General features: G+C 37.0%; 1 protein-coding gene across 1 annotated transcript in view; it reads right to left on the bottom strand.

The window, feature by feature from the left end:
- The window catches only part of THSD7B (thrombospondin type 1 domain containing 7B), a 742,649-nt gene that overhangs the window by 328,413 nt on the left and 395,962 nt on the right, over positions 1 to 18,274 (bottom strand). The window contains exons 10-11 of the mRNA XM_047722487.1: positions 13,768 to 13,897; positions 9,759 to 9,862 (exon numbers count right to left, since the gene is read on the bottom strand). Coding sequence (XP_047578443.1) covers positions 9,759 to 9,862; positions 13,768 to 13,897 — 234 coding nt within the window. The remainder of the gene's footprint in view (positions 1 to 9,758; positions 9,863 to 13,767; positions 13,898 to 18,274) is intronic.

An 18,274-nucleotide genomic window follows, 5' to 3' on the forward strand; every position in this document is an offset into this window, starting at 1 on the left:
CTTGGCCTTAGTCACCTGAGCACTAAGGGAAGCCTAGAGATTCACATCTATTTGAAGAGACTGAATTCTGGTCCTGGACAAGGGAAGTATAATCCTATTACATTTACACAGTTTGCAGTAGACTTTGAAATTCATATTAACATTCCTGAAGGGAAGACAGTACTGTAACTGAGAGCCATGAGGTCAGAAGAGAAAATTATTGTTCCTAGTTTAGCAAATGATTGTACTGCGCAAATGAAAAAAAAAAAAAAAATGACCCCTTAGCCATCCCTGCCCCTGAGACCCATTTCATCAGGGACATACCGACTAGGGAAGTGAGCAGGTGGACTTCAGAGTTAGTTTGTACTTTGTGTTATAGCTTCTTATGTTAAAAAATGGAGAGGCTAGTGAAGACGGTATCTCCAAAGCAAGCAGGTAACACTGTGTTACTAAAGCGTCATGCCTTAGGTTACTCACCTCCTTTAATAGTTTTTAATTTATTGCCAATTTAAAAAAATGTGCATATTCTACCTGCAGCAACCATGAAAACTCCAAAGCTAATCTTATCCTTACACATGAAAAGGAAATGAAAAATAACTCCAAGAATCATTATTCACTTATGTAAAAAAGGCAATCTTTGCTAGAAGTTTTACACTTGACTCTCTAAACCAATGCCTATAGTATTAGAAAACCCATTCTTTTGTTAAAATTGGAGGATATTGTAATTTAGAGAGTTGCCCTACACTGTGAATTTAACTTCTACATTCTACCTGATCCTCCTTGTACTTTCACACTAAAAAAATTACATTTAGAGGAGATGTTTTTGAAGTTCCTTAAAAATATTTATCACCAGGTATTTTTGAATCAGGTGCTAATTAATAAGATACATTAATAATAAAAAAAAAGATGTCCCCCAACTGGTTATTCTGGTGTTGAAGTCAGAACTGAAGTTAGAAATCACCCCAAGAATGATTTTTAATATCAAGAATACTGGGGTCTGATTATTTTTCCTGGAAGATGAGCAGTTATTAAAATGATATTATAAGTTATTGAAAATAGTGTTGTTCGTTGCTTAGATTGAAAACTTTAGTACACTGATTTGGGCTCTCAAGTAGTATCATGCCCTCCTTTCTTGAAATTACCCAGAAAGATATCACTAAATGCCCTTCCCCATTTAAGAAACACATCTCTAGAAGGAGTTCCTGAGGCAGCTACAGTTACCTCCTCACCCCTGGAAATGCTCATTTTGTTCATCTTGAATTAAACATAAGTAATAATTCTGCTTCCCCTCCCAGCAAACGTCCTGCTTCCAAAAATTAAATAATGTGGAGGTTCCTCAAAAAATTAAAAATAGAGCTACTGGCTCAGCAATTGCAATACTGGGTATTTACCCAAAAGATACAGATGTAGTGAAAAGAAGGGTCATATGTACCCCAATTTTCATAGAAGCAATGTCCACTATAGCCAAACTGTGGAAAGAGCCAAGATGCTCTCAACAGATGAAACGATAAAGAAGATGGTCCATATACACAATGGAATATTACTCAGCCATCAGAAAGAATGAATACCCAACTTTTGCAACAACATGGATGGGACTGGAGGAGATTATGCTGAGTGAAATAACTCAAGCAGAGAAAGTCCATTATCATATGTTTTCACTTATTTGTGGAACATAAGGAATAGCATGGAGGACATTAGGAGAAGGGAAAAATGAAGGGGGAGAAATCTGAGTGGGAGATAAACCATGAGAGACTATGGATTCCGGGAAACAAATGCAGAGTTTTATAAGAGGGTGGGGGTTGGGGGATGGGTTGGCCCAGTGATGGATATTAAGAAGGGCAAGGATTGCATGGAGCACTGGGTATTACTACACAAACAATGAATCATGGAACACTACATCAAAAACTAATGATGTACTGTATGGTGATTAACATAACATAGTAAAAATAAATAAAAATAAAAAGGACTATCTCTGACTTTGATTATTGCTCGGTCAGAGTTAAAACCTATATACTTGTCTTCTCTGAATATACTGAAATGACTTATTTTTTTTCTTGCTGTGATCTATGTAGATAAATATGACAGAAACTAAATGAGAGCAACTTGTAAGGTTAAATGTCTATGACTTTCTCTGCCTAGAGAATAAAAAGGTCAATCATCCAGAGATACTCTATTCCTCTCTTAAAATGCAAGGATTCTTGGCATTAAAAAGAAGAGAATAACTAGCTGATTGGCTGTTTCAACATTTATCAATAGGCAATAATCACTTCTCTATTTCAAATTGTATGTTTTTTGTTGTGTTTCTATATGTTCTTCCAGATATGTTTTTTCCAATGAAGACAACATAACTAGAGAAAAACTTTTTTTGGTCATAAATTTAGAGTACTTGGACTTATAATATGAATAATTTCTCACGGAATTGCTTCTGTAGTATCTTTGCCTGTTTTATATGGCTATAGAGCTTATATTTATATAGTCCTGCAAAAATTATATAAATCAAATTTTAAAGATTTAATCCAAAGTTAAAGGCCTTTGAAAAGTAAGAAGTTGGGTGCCTGGGTGGCTCAGTGGGTTAAGCCTCTGCCTTCAGCTCAGGTCATGATCTCAGGGTTCTGGGATCAAGTCCCGCATCGGGCTCTCTGCTCGGCAGGGAGCCTGCTTCCTCCTCTCTCTCTCTCTCTCTATCTGCCTCTTTGCCTACTTATGATCTCTCTGTCAAAAAAATAAATAAAATCTTTAAAAAAAAAAAAGAAAGAAAAGTAAGAAGTTTCCTCAAAAAGTTAAAAATAAAACTACCCTACGATCCAGCAATTGTACTACTAGGCATTTACCCAAAGAATACAAAAATACTAATTCAATTAGTATTGAAAGCACCCCAATATTTATAGCAGCATCATCTATAATAACCAAATTTGGAAACGGCCCAAATGTCCACTGGCTAATGAATGGATAAAGAAGATGTGGTATCTATATATACAATGGAATATTACCCACCCATCAAAAAGAACAAAATCTTGCCATTTGCAACAACGTGAATGAGGCAAGAGAATACAATGCTAGGTGGAATAAGTCAGTCAGAGAAAGACAAATACCATATGATTTCACTTATATGTGGAATTTAAGAAACAAAATAAATGAGCAAAGGGAAAAGAGACAGAGAGAAGAGAGAGGGAGGCAAACCAAGAAAACAGACACTTAACTCTAAGGAACACACTGATGGTTACCAGAGGGAGGTGGGCGGGGAAAATGGATGGAATAGGTGATGGATTAAGGAGTGTTCTGTCCTGATGAGCACTGGGTGATGAATGGATCATTGTATCATGTACCTGAAACTATATTATATCGTATGTTAACTAACTACAATTTAAATAAAATTTTAATTAAAAAAAGAAGTAATATGTGAAATAAAGCATGGTTTGTTAAATGGCAGACAATACAAATATATATTTCATACAAATTTTCATTTTGAATACCAGATATTATTGCTTCATTATTTAAGGGCTTTAGATTATTTTTTTTCTTTAGCTTTTTCCTATTTCTAACCTTCTCCCTTTTTAAGAGTAAAAATAACTCAAAACTCATCTTGTTAGTGGATTATTTTGCCTTTTTTTTTCTGGAAAAAAACCTTTATTTAAAGAGATCCCTTGGATGCAAAGAAAACACAGATTCCATCAAAACTATTATAGAAGACATGGCCTCTCACAGGGACAAAAAACAATTAAGGAAGAACAAAAAATCTGACAGAGTTCTGCCTCCACATACACACTGCTCAGTGAAAACAAACCAAAAAAGAATATAGGTGCATCACAGAAGTCAAGGATATTGTAGACAGGACAACCTCAGTCTCCAATACCTACTCTGCGTCTGGTAGAGAGCTCTCTATATCCATCTAGGCCCTGTCTGTGAAGGAGTATACTCACAAGTTTATGAATAAGAAGAAAGTAACATCCAAAAGAGACACAGTGGCAAGGCCATTAGCCAGTTTGAAAATAATTACTGTGAATAGCATTATAAGAATTAGACCATATCAGTCCGCAGACAAATTTAGTTCCCTTCTAAGAATGGAAGCACCTTTAACTTCTTCTTTTATAGTACGAACTTTGTATCCTTTGAAGGGCAGTTTCATCAAAAAGAATGTTAGAACACATAAGTTTATTCCTCTTATGTTTTCATTTGCCATAAAAGCTGAGTAACCATGCCTTCTTTATTCCAATTAAGTACAGGGAGCTGGGCAGAGAGAATCCATGGCTCTCCCGAAAGTATGGGACAGCTAGGACGTTGGAACCCCAGATTCACATTTCCTTGGAGATGGTATAGACATTTAGTCCAGCTGTAATTCTACTTGCCCTTCTATTTTCCTTCCTTTCTTTTTTTTTATTTTACAAGAGTATAATATAAATGATTCTTACTGCAAATCGATTAACCAGGTCACCAATATAAACAGTGAGATAAAAACAAGGAGTACCTCTGTTTTGAGCAGTATAATGGCTTAAAAATTATAAAAGACCTTACAAATGAAAAAAAAAAAAACCCACTGAAAAAACATGTATTTTCTGAATGTATTGTTGGGCTGGCTCCAAATCAAATAATCCATAAGGCACAAAACAAAGTAAAAGCTTGGGATGCAAGGTAAGCAAGCCAGACAACTTTCATCTTGAGGGCTTCTACCAAATCTTGAAGACCCCAGTTTCCTTTGTCATGTCCTCAAGTTCTACTATTGAGAATCTCATAAAAGGACCCACACCAAGAACGACAGACAAAAGCCACTCCTCCATGTAGGGGTGAAGTAGAGAGAAACATGCAAAGCAAAATGCCTTGGCAAGGCCACTTGCATATCAAACACTGAACACTGGATGGTGAGGGTAGGGAAAATCTCTTGTGAGAATTTATAACCCCAAGCTGGCCTTTCCATGAATTTATGGTCTAAATTCATGTTCCCTCTGTGATTCAAAACTCCTCAAAGAAAAATTTAAATTTAAAGTGTTTTTAGATTGATAGGGGATCCATGGAACTGAAAGTATAAAAGCCACCTGGCTAGCATGCTAAAGCAGGTGAAAGAAGAGAACTGAGGGTTTTCCTAATTCCTTACTTGGGCTTTCTTTTGATCCTCCTGATTTGAGGCTAGGCCTCCACTCTCCTCTGCTGCTTGTCCTCTGGTTTTACATCCCTAGAGAATAAGCCTCTAGGCTCTAACAAGAATAGGGAAAGGGATGACACTGCTCACTGTTCTTTAATCAGACTTCCAAAAGCCCCTGTTTTCTCCCACCCCTTAAGACACACACACACATTGGGACGCCTGGGTGGCTCAGTGGGTTAAAGCCTCTGCCTTCGGCTCAGGTCATGATCCCAGGGTTCTGGGATCGAGCCCCTCATTGGGCTCTCTGCTCAGCAGGGAGCCTGCTTCCTCCTCTCTCTCTCTGCCTGCTTCTCTGCCTACTTGTGATCTCTGTCTGTCAAATAAATAAATAAAACCTTAAAAAAAAAACACACACACACACACACACAAGCATGCACACACAGACACAAACACATACTTGCCTACTTCCTTCTGCAGAATGTGGTAACTTTCTGGAGTTCTCCAGGACAAATCACTTCAATTCCCTTCAGCCCCCACACCTTCACCCCTGCCAACACTTTAGCATAATCTTGTTCTGCAAAGTCCTTTCCTGTATCTCCACTCACTTTCTAAACTGTATATTGTGACTGAGGTTACAGATGGCACCTCATTTCCTTGAAGGTGAGTTTAATGTGCTTCTTGTTCTCTGGAGCAATTTTACAAACGATATCTCATTGGACATTATTTTTTTCTTATTGTTTCACATCTTCCTTGCTGGTTTTGAAGTAATCTCCGGAGAAAAGATAGAGTAGAAATGTCTTTACTTCACTATCTTGAAATTGGAGACCCAGGCCACTACTTTAAAAGTACAAATTTCCCAACAGATAAACACTACAAATTCTCTAATATTGGTGTCTAATTTAGAGAAACTCCAGGAGATAACTTGTCTAGTCTAAGGGACTATGAGGTCTCCAGCCTAGAATCTGTTTAACTTGAAATCTAAAGTAGAATTATTCTAAGAGAGATAATTTCCATTTATGTGATAAGATTCAACACAATTTAGGAGCAACATCTCCTCAGAAATTACTAAATGGGTTTTGCAGTGAAAACCAACCATTATGATATGCTAGTATCAAACCTCAAAGTCTAAGCCACCATATGGAGTTAACCTGTGTGCCACACAGAAGTACCATTTTTTAAAGAACTTCATTCTAGAAATCCTGCTGATCTAGATATATTATAACAATTTTCCAGTAGAAAGTAGTCAAGGTCTTGCAATGACAAGATCGTATTATACAACATTTTCTGACATAGGCAGTAAAATGTTTTAAGGAGGCGGTCCTGTCCCTTAATTACGCACTCTCTAGCTTCATATGTCCTGAATGAAATTAACTTCCCAGTCAAATTCACATCTATAAATCTTCTGAAAGGGACATCATTTCTAAAGCGTAACTACTATAAAACTGAAATGACCCAAAATTCCTATGCTAAAGCCCTAACCTCACATATTGCTGTATCTGAAGATAATAAAGACCACCAGAAACACTTTGCTCTACTGTTGGATGGCAAGGCCAGCAACACACCTTTACTCTCCTACCTCAGGGGTATATTGACTCTCCAGCCCTATTTCATAATTTAGTTCTGTGGGGACCTTGATTGTCTTTTTCTTCAATCAGATAGCATACTAGTGCATTACATGAACGACATTATTCTGAATGGATCTAGTAAGCAAGATGTAGCCACTACTTCAGATATTTTAGTAAGATGGTAAGAAATAAATCTGAAAAAATCAGGGACTTCTACCCCAGGGAAATTTCTAGAGCTTCAGTGGTGTGGGGCATGTGAAGATATCCCTTCTATTGATGAAGAATAAGTTTTTGCACTAGGCACAACACCTAGTGGGCCTCGTTGGATTTTGGAGGCAACATAGTCCTTATTCAAGTGTGTTAGTCCAACCTATTTACCAAGAGACTCAAAAAGCTGTTAGTTTTATGCAGGTCCCAGAATGCAAAAAATCTCTATAGTAGTCCAGGCCTTGTGCGTACTGTTCTCCCACTTGGGCCATATGATCCTGCAGATCCAATGCTACTCAAGCATCAGTAGCAGACAGGAACTCTGTTTGCAGCCTTTAGAGGCTTCTATAAGTGAATTGCAGGACAGGTCCTCAGGATTTTGGAGCCAAGCCCTGCCACCCTCTGCAGATAACTATTCTCTTTTACAAAACAACTTCTGGCCTGATACTGTGTCTTGCTAGAGAATGAAGGCTTAATCATGGGCCACCAAATTAGCATACAACACAGGCTGCCTTCACGAACCAGGTATTACCTAATAAACCAAGCCACAATCTAAGACATCATCAAATGGATGCAGTATATAGACAATTCAGCCCACACAGGTCCTGAAGGCATAAGTAAGTTACATGAGCAAATGGGCAAATGTCCATGGTCCCCACTTCTGCTACAGTACCTGCTCTCTCCCAGCCTATACCTATGGCCTCAAGGAGAGTTCCCCACAATCTATTGACAGAAGAGAAGAATCCGCCCTAGTTTAGAGGTGGTTCTGTACAATATCTAGGCAAAACCCCCAAATGGACAGCTATAGCACTACTGCCCCTTCCTGAGATACCCCTGAAAGGGAGAAGAGAAATCTTCCCAGTGGATAGAATGTAAAGCAATGTACCTCATTGTTCACTTTGCCTGGTAGGAGAAATGGCCAGATATATGGTTACATACAGATTCATGGACTGTGGCCAATGGTTTTGTTCTATGGCCAAGGTCTTGGAAGGAACGTGATTGGAAAGTTGGTAACAAGGAAATCTGGGGAAGAGTTATATAGATAGACCTTACTGCATGGGGAAAAATGTGAACATATTTGAGTCCCATGTGAATGTTCCCCAAAGGGTGACTTCAGCAGAGAAATATATTAACAGTCAAATGGAATAGTATGGATACTATTCACCTCAGTCATCCCTCTTTCTCCAGTGACTCCTCCCATCATCAAATGGGTTCATGAACAAAGTATCCATGGTAGCAGGAATAGAAGGCATTCTTAGGCTCAGCAATATGAATGTCCACTCACTAATGTCAACCTGGCTACAGCCATCACTGAGTGCCCAATACACCAGCAGCAGGCAGCAACACTAAGTCTCTAATATGGCCCCACTCTCTAGAGTGACGAGCTGGCTACATGGGGATACGTTGATTACACTGGACCACTTCCATCGTAGAAGGGACAGTGCTTTGTTCTTACTGGAATAGAAATTTATCCTGGATATGGACTTGCCTTCCCTGTGAATAATACTTCTGCCCAAACTATTATCCATGGACTTACAGAATGCCTTGTCTACAGTTCCGATCAAGAAACTCACTTCACAACAAACAAAGTATTGCAATGGGTCCATTCTCATGGAATTCATTAATCTTACCATGTCCCCGACAATCCTGAAGCAGCTGGCCTGACAGAGTGGTGGAAAGGTCTTTTGCAGACTCAATTACAATTCTAGTCAGGTGGCAGTACCTTGCAGGGCTGAGATAAGGTTTTACAGAAGGCTGTATATGCTCTGAATCAGCACCTGATTTGGGGTACTGTTTCCCCCACAGGCAGCATTCATAGGTCCAAGAATCAAGAGGAGGGAATGAAGAGAAGTGACATAACTCACTATAACCTCTGGTGACTCACTAGTAAAATGTTTGCTTCTTGTCTCCTGTGATCTTATGTTTTGCTGCCCTGTGGGTCTTTGTTCCAAAGGAAGCAATGCTTCCACCAGGAGACACAATAAGATTCCATTGACCTGGATGTTAAGACTGCCACCTGGCCATGGGGGACTTCTCTGTCCTAGGGGACAGCTCTGAATCAACAGATACAGCACGGAGTTATTGTGCTGCTGGCTTGACTGATCCCAACCAATACATTAACTTTTGCAACAGGAAGAGACACTTCATTCTAAAACAAAGCTTTTAAGAAAAAATTATAAAGCCATTTTAATGCAGTTGGTTCCACAGGGTCTGATTTTGCTACATATATCTCTTTAGCAACAAAGTGGTTAGATTTTAAGAATAAAGCACTTCTTATCAAGCCTTATTTGATTGGTACCTGGATTATGAATGAAACAGGAAACTGAGCAGTCTGATGAGACTCTGAGTGCTTTTCAGAGATTGCAATACGTCCCACCTTGGCATTGATGATTAAAAATACTTCTACTTTGATCCAGAAGACTACATGCAATGTCTTCCAGGAATTTAAATAGTTCCTTTCTATGCATATTATATAGAACACATAGTAACTATATATGTAACAATTACATTTAAGTCATGATTATTAAGATTAGTTCATTCATTCAATTATCCTTAATTCATTTAACAAAGATTAAATTAGCACCTAAAAAGTGCAATGACTAGTGTTGGGTCTAATCATAGACATATTTTTCATTCCTTGGATTATGTCTAACATGTGTTTGGAACACAAGCACTAAGATATGCAAATGACTGAGAACAGATATCTGCTTCCATTGCACTAGTCCTCAGATACACTGGCTTGTTATGGTTAAAAGATGGTATAATATCAATATTACCTAATGCCAAACTTAAACTCAAATACTGACAAATATAAATAATTCAGTCCAATAATATCATAATTATTCAAATGTAAAATAAGCAATAGTTTATAAGAATAACGTAATTTTATATTACATTTTAACAGAAAAACTGTTTTAAAATTCCCTTACCTCTTGTTTGTACCCCCTTTCCACAGGCTTCACTGGTGCCCATTATCCGCTGCCTGAGAGACTCTGGCACCAATATACAAGGGCTCCATTTCTGTGGCTTCCATCTGTGATTACAAAGAAGAGCAGACTAAAAATTTCACCATAACAAGCATACAAAAGAAATATATAAAATGAACGAATTTGAAATCCCAAAATTACAAAAACAGTAATTCAATAAAACCTGATTTAAAATCAACGTCATAAAATGGAGCAATAGGGAAGAAAATAGTCCACTCTACCCTAGATTCATGGTTAATGCAGTATTTCCATTTTTAAAAAATGTGGACATTTTCTATATAAGCTATAGTCCATTGGGCAAGGCGGCAGTAAAAATCCTTAAAAGCACAGATCAATCGAGAAGTTTTACCTACCGTATTATCTAAAATTATTTTAAAAAGAGGGCGAAGAAGAAGAAAGAGAGGAGGAGCAAGAGGAAGAAGAGGAGGAAAGGAAAAAGAGAGAGAGAGAGAGAAATCCTCATGTCCCTTTGGAGCAGGTGAGAATCAAGGCTTGGACATCTGAAAATTTGGGGTGAAAACCTTCACAATTGATCTTCTGCTTCAGAGGTTTTTATAAGGTGGTGTCTAAGATTTTAAAGTGACTCAGATATCTCAATAAGTCATAAAGTAAAAGGGTGATGGGGGGGCCACAGGGACCTATCTTATGTGACAGTTCATCTCATGGAAGAGGAACAGATGAATCATCAGTATTTGATGAATCATCAATATGATGAATCATCAGTATTTGATGAATCATCAGTATTTCTAGTTCTCAAAGGAAATATTCACTGCGGAGGCCTTGTGGTTTCTCAGTGTATTCCTTTCTCAGGTAAACAAAATTTTCTATTTTTATGATCCACAAGACAGACTGACTTAGATCCTTAAACTTGTCCTCAGAATGTACCAGAGGGGTACCTGGGTGGCTCAGCAGATTAAGTCTCTGCCTTTGGCTCAGGTCATGGTCTCAGGGTGCTGGGATCGAGCCCAATATGGGGTGAGCAGGGAGCCTGCTTCCCCTTCTCTCTCTGCCTGCCTCTCTGCCTATTTGTGATCTCTCTCTCTCTGTCAAATAAATAAATAAAATCCTTATAAAAAAAAAAAAGAATGTACCAGAAAACGCAAACCTTAAGAGTAACCACAGATTCTGCTCCTTCCTTAGTATATTTTCACACTTTTCATATGAGCCAATACCACTAATAAGAGATGCTACTTCAAAAAATGAAACAGAAACATGAAGCAAAAATATTATTGGCCAGTTTTGCGAGATGAAATAATTGATAAATAAAAATCTCTAGGATTTTTTCATCTTGCAAAACTGGTCAATATTATTACATATATATTACATACATATGTATGTATGTAAATGCATATGTAATATATATGTAATATTATTGACCAGTTTATATGTAATATATGTTATATATATATAATATAATCATTGACCTCACTCAAGTGGCATTCATACTAGGAATAGTTGAGGAATTGAGAAATCAAGAAACACCTAAACCGAAAAGCACCATTTAAAGAACCCCTTAATTTTAAATAATTGTAAATTTACTTTGCACATACATAGATTGATTTAGTATAATTCCAAAACACAGAAACTGAAATGGCAAGAGGTTTTAGTCCAATTTTTCAATAGGATGTAGCACTCATTCAGATCCCTTCAGTTTACCGAGGCTTTCTAAATTGAAATGAGACCATGGAGTTCAGTGTAGTTCAGAGGGCTGCATAAAGTGAAATGGAAGGAATTTCGGGACTCTCATTAAACTTGGTTTTGGAATGAGAAACCTGGGCTCAGAGAGGTTAAGTTAAATGTCTGAGATTGCACAACTCAGAGGCCAGTTGTCCCTCCTAAAACCCTGGATGTTCAGCTATAGACCCTTGACCACATAGTCAATTCTTTGTAAGGCTACATCACCATGCTGCCTTCCCTTTTGGTTATTAACTTAATGTGTTGGGAAATACTCAAATTCACAAAAAAATTTCTACAGACATTTTGATTCTGTTTTAACTATGTAAGCCTTTGATTATGTCACCTTAATGGAGTCAAAAAGAAGATTCAGAAGATAATGATAAAGGTCCTACATTAGCTTGCCTCCCTAACACATCAATGAGAAGGGATGCAAAAACTAAATTGGAACCATGTTGTTCAAAATTCAAGGCTGCTTTACTGAGGAGCAGAGAATCATGCTGATAATGTGTATATATACTAAACTAGGCATCATGAGAAATGATAACAATGATCCAATCCAGACATAGCAAAACTAGTTTCTGGGGAAAATGGCAGGAGGTCAATGATGGAAACAAGTTCAAACATGAGTGGCTAAAATGAAATGCAACCAGAGTGAAGAGAGTAGACAGTAGAAAGGAAAAATCTCACTAATAACATCTAGGATTTTCTCTGATTATAATAGCCTTGGGTCCATAAAAATACCTAATAACATTTTATTTGGTTAATTTTTTCAACTGGCTACTTTCCCCAAGAGCTCTTTCGCTGGGCTCAGAAGTTTCAATATTTATATATGGTACAAAGGGATGAATATTGACAGTGTTTCCATAGCAGCCCTGTGGTTAATGGAAGAAAACTGGTAGTCTGGGCATGTTCCCAGTATTTATTCACATCCTCCTTAAACTGGCCATTAGATAGAAACAATGAGAATAAAGGATTATAGAATTGATAGTAATGCAGAGTCTTCAATGACACTCTAACATTATCTAATGTGAGGAGTCTTCTTTAAAAAATAAAGAGAGAGAAAGAAGGAAAAAGAAAAATAACTTGTATTTTCCTGACAAATTAGTCCTTGAATTTCATAACTTTAAGATACAGCTTTTCAGGGGCGCCTGGGTGGCTCAGTGGGTTAAGCCTCTGCCTCTCCCAGGGGTCCTGGGATGGAGCCCCGCATCGGGCTCTCTGCTCAGCAGGGAGCCTGCTTCCTCCTCTCTCTCTGTCTGCCTCTCTGCCTGCTTGTGATCTCTCTCTGTCAAATAAATAAATAAAACCTTTAAAAAAAAAAAAAAAGATACAGCTTTTCAAATAATCAGGAGAAACACTAGACATTTTTGCACAAAGCAATTAAACTCAACAGTGAAAAAATTTATTCCAGATGTACTCTAAAGCAATGCTTCAATCCAACATTAAAAGAATGGGCACTAATGACTAAACACACAAATCTCAGGGATTGCTTTTATAAATAATAATCACCAGTTCATCAAGAGGGAACATATAAGTACCATATATACTTTAAAAGTCATTTTCTTTTTTTTTTAAATTTTATCCATTGGTTAAACTTTTTCTAAGTAGATAATTCCTTAAAATGTGCACATGACAAAATTTAAGAACCAAATTTTTTAAAATAAAAGTAAATTACTATTTTGGGGCGCCTGGGTGGCTCAGTGGGTTAAGCCGCTGCCTTCGGCTCAGGTCATGATCCCAGGTCCTGGGTTCAAGCCCCACATTGGGCTTTCTGCTCAGCAGGGAGCCTGCTTCCTCCTCTCTCTCTGCCTGCCTCTCTGCCTACTTGTGATTTCTCTCTGTCAAATAAATAAATAAAATCTTTAAAAAAAAAAAAAAGTAAATTACTATTTTAAAAGTACATATTTATTCTTAGTTCTTAATTAAAAGCTTTAGGATAAAAACAATAGAATGAGGTAACTTATATGAGTGTTCGTTTTCCAGGTAAAGACTTTATCCTAAATCTCTTTGGATCCTAATCCTTAAAATTGATTGCCTGGGTGGCAGAACTCCAGCAGCTCACTTAAAATCAAAACATGTTTATTTATTTTTTTCTGTTAAATGACTTTCATATTCTTTACTCCTTTGAATATAAACAAAAGAGGGGAAAATGTTGAGCTATTAAAGATAAACATTATCTCATCTTACTTTTCACTAAAAATCATAAACTATATAAGGAAAATAGGTCATGATTTATACTAAAATCTAATGATTATTTAAAAAGGTAACTAATTACCGATATATGGGACACAATGAAATATCTTCACACTCTCGCTCTTCAAATAAGGTATCTGGGCATTCTTGGCCTCCATTGGCTGCTTCCTGGATGATAATCCTGTATCGAGACTGTTTTACTGTGGCATTTCCTGAAGTAAAGGAAAAATAAAATTATAGTGCCCTTCTGTGAGGACGCAGGGAAAAATTTAGGGTTAGTCACAGAAGGGAAGGGAGGGAGGAAAGAAGAGAAGGAGGGGGGGGAAGGAGGGACGGAGGAGGTAGGGAGGGAAGTAAGAATACATGGTAAGACTACTTAGGGAGTAAGAATAACAAGCAATAACCAGGGATTAATACTTCATATTATACTCAATCTTACACCTGTGAAATAGTTAATCTTAAAAAATGCGATTTCAAATCTATTTGATCTCACATGCAAAGACCATTTTCCAACTGTATTACTATGCTTTAAATTCATCAGAATTTATATTACCTATGGCATAAGAGTTACATGGCATAACCTAAGGAACCCAAGAAACCCTCTTTGATCTCAAAACAATAGCTTAAGGGCCTAGTTTTACTATGAGCAATTCATTCCCTCCAGCAAGGCACTTCCCTCTGTGGGTGACTTTACAATGCAAACACTCATTAAAATTAATACATTAGTAATTTACTTATTTATGGATATTGGTTTCTTACATTTCGTATTCCTCATAAACTGACACAATATGCATATAATTGGAACTTAGGGAAAAGGCACTAAAATTGTGACAGAACAAAATATTGTCTACTTTCTGGTTTGGCTGAATAGGAGAAGTATTAATAGGCATCTCAGTAAAGGCAGCCCATGTTTACTCTAACGTGCTGGGGCACTCATCTCATACTCTTTAGATTCCTCTTGAATCAATAACAACAATAAAAATCAATTATATTACAGTGGATAGCAACTATTTCAATTACCATATGCAAAATTTGCACTAGATAAAAAGATACAAATTCTTGAACTTACAATTAAAAAGAAAGAAAAGGAGGCAAATAGAGATAAAAGTTTAAGACATCAGTAGAGTGAGAAGAATCAATAGTGTGCACTGTTATGAGAGTAAAGAAGAAAGAGTAATCATTTTTGTCTCTGGAAATCAGACAGCTCCTGGAGGAGGCAGATTTTATTCTGGGACTTAAAATCTTAATAGAAAAATAAAAAAGGGTGAAGCCATTTTGGACCAAGGAAAGTCTGAGAAAAGACACTGCTGAGACATAAATGGTGCATGGAATTCATAGAGAAAGGGAGCTGCATTCAGGTGGAAAATGTGTACATTTGGCTTGTGAGTGTGCCCTTGTTGAGGAGGTTACAAAGAATGAAGAAAAAGGGTGCTGTAGAAGAAAATGGAATTAACTGGTAGGTTTGGGACAGATGATGGATCTAACTATATTAAGAAGAAAATTTCTAGAAAGCCAGTAAACTAAGGGGAGTGTGACCCAAAAAAAAAAAAAAAAAGCTTTCATTAAAATTGTATATTCACATAGTTTTTTAGAAAATCTTTAGTACAAAGACTTATAGTGAGAAACAAATGACCCACAACCAATTCCCTGCCTTCCTTCTAGAACACTTTGAACTCTATTTAGTTCTTCTGTGGTTATCTCCAAATCTATAAATAATAAGCTTATGTCGTTTTTTCTTGATTCATTAATTTTAGACATTATTTATTGACTTTCTGTTAGAACTGATGGGAGTTTACTTTGCAACATCTTTCAAGTTTTTATAATTGTATCACTATTTTTATGGCTCTAATGGTTATTTAAAGGCTTTAAATAACCCACTTTTTTCCAGTCCCACTCCTCATTCTTGCCCTCTATCAGACCAACCACCACCGTTCAAAAGAATCTTCATGGGTAGATGGCTTCCTCTTCTCTTACCACCCACATTCCTGATAAGTTAAGTCATAGCTTCATGTGCTGCACCATCACTTTTTCTGCTCTTTAGTCTTGTCTACTAAGTTTTTTGTTAATGAGTTTAGAGCTCTCATCCACTGATGGTTCTCTCTATATTTTTTAATAAGGAATTAGGGCTTTTATAATTCATTTCTATTATTTTAATGAGATTATGGAAAGAAAAGGAAACCAACATATTTATACACTTCATGATCTTGACTAAGTTAAGCATAGGATCTTTTCCAACTACTTACAGACCTATTCCCCTCCTTTTTTTTTTTTTTCCTTCCCCATATTTAATCTGCTGTTTAGCCAGGGAACTAATCATAGGAATGTATCAGTGACTCCATTGTCCATTGTCCATTGGCTTTTGGTTGGGTTTGGCCAACAGAGGGATGGGGCACACAATATAAGGAGAAAAGATGATAAGAAAAGAGAAAGATCAGGGAATTTATTCCACCAGATTTCATCCTTTGGATTACCTCAGTTTGTTCTCTACCCAAACCAAAAGTCATGGTTTCTATGGAATGGCCCTCTCCTCCAGCTACAGTTCTACTAATTGTTCCTACCTCTATTAAATTTCAGGCTCCTAAATGTCACTAGTCCAGGTACTGAACCATCACCTGTGAGCTTAAGTAACCCTTCCCAGTCTTTTGGAAATAACCCCTTCATTAAATTTTTCCCAATTGCCCCATTTGAGAGGGCCACTGTTTCCTGCCAGGACGTGCTAATAAAATCAAAGGAGACATGTTACTATATAACAGGGAAGAATGTTATTAATTTGCCCTTTTCTAAAAGTACTTAACGTCCAGTGAGGAGTATAAAATAGAAGGTTAAAGAGAGGGGTGGGGGAGTGTAATTAAAACAGTTCTGGTATGGGTGCCTGGGTGGCTCAGTGGGTTGAGCCGCTGCCTTTGGCTCAGGTCATGATCTCATGGTCCTGGGATCGGGTCCCGCGTCGGGCTCTCTGCTCGGCGGGGAGCCTGCTTCCCATTCTCTCTCTCTCTCTGCCTGCCTCTCCGTCTACTTGTGGTCTCTCTCTGTCAAATAAATAAATAAAATCTTAAAAAAAAAAAACAGTTCTGGTAAAAAGCTGAGAATTTTTCCCTTTAAGTTCAGGAAGAAGACAAAAATGGCCACTCTTCCCACTTTAATTCAACATAGTATTAGAAGTCTTAGTCACAGAAATTAGACAAGATAAAGAAATAAGAGCATCCAAATTGGAAAGCATGAAGTAAAACTGCCACTATTTGCAGATGACATGACACTACATCTAGAAAACCCTAAAGATCTCATCAAAAAAGCTATTAGAACTAATAAATGAATTCAGTAAAGTTGCAGGATACAAAATTAACATGTAGCAATTGGTTGTATTTCTATACACTAACAATCAGCTACCAGAAAGAAAAAAAATTAAGAAAATAATCCCATTTACAATTGCATCAAAAATAATAAAATACCTAGGAATAAGGTTAGCCAGGGAGGTAGAAGGCATGTACTCTCAAAACTTCAAGAATTGGGGTGCCTGGGTGGTTCAGTGGGTTAAGCCTCTGCCTTCAGCTCAGGTCATGATCTCAGGGACCTGGGATGGAGCCCTGGGTCAGGATCTTTGCTCAGTGGGGAGCCTGCTTCCCCACCCCCGCCTGTCTCTCCACCTACTTGTGATCTCTCTCTCTGTCAAATAAATAAATAAAATCTAAAAACAAAACAAAATAAATGCTCATGGATTGGAGCTCAAACATGCTCATGGATTGGAAGAATTAATAGTATTAAAATTTCCATACTACCCAAAGCAATCTACAGATTCAGTGCAATCCCCATCAAAATACCAATGTTATTTTTCACAAAACTAGAATAAAAAATCCTAAAATTTGTATAAAACCCAAAATTTGTATAGAACCACAAATAGAAATCCCAAATAGTCAAAGCACTCCTGAGAAAAAACAACAGAGTGGAGGAATCAATCAGACTTTCTGATTTCAAAGTATACTACAAAGCTACAGTAACCAAAACAGTATGGTATGGGCACAAAAATAGACATACAGATCAATGATTTAGAATAGAAATAAAATAGAAACAGAAATAAATCCACACATGTATGGTCAATTAATGGAGAGCAAAACAGACAAGAATATATCATGAGGAAAAGACGGTCTCTTCAATGAATGGTGTCAGCACAGCTACATGCAAAAGAATGAACTTGGACCAATATCTTATACCATACACAAAATTAAATTAAAAATGGATTAATGACTTGAATATAACATCTGAAACTATAAAACTTATAGAAGAAAAGATAGGCAGTAAGCTCTGTGACATTGGTCTTAGCAATACTTCGTGGACCAGTCTGTCAGGCATGAGCAACAACAACTAAAATAAACAATTATATTTATTATATCAAACTAAAAAAACCTTTTGCACAGCAAAGAAAACAAACAACAAAACAAAAAGACAACCCACTGAATGAGAGAAGATATTTGCAAATTATATATCTGATAAAATGTTAATATCCAAAATATATAATGAACTCAGGTAACTTCATATCAAAAAAAAAAAAAAAAAAGTGAAACATGAGCGGTGGTCTTAAATAGATGTTTCCA

The sequence above is a fragment of the Lutra lutra genome, chromosome 3 (assembly GCF_902655055.1).
Source record: "Lutra lutra chromosome 3, mLutLut1.2, whole genome shotgun sequence".
Lineage (NCBI taxonomy): Eukaryota > Metazoa > Chordata > Mammalia > Carnivora > Mustelidae > Lutra > Lutra lutra.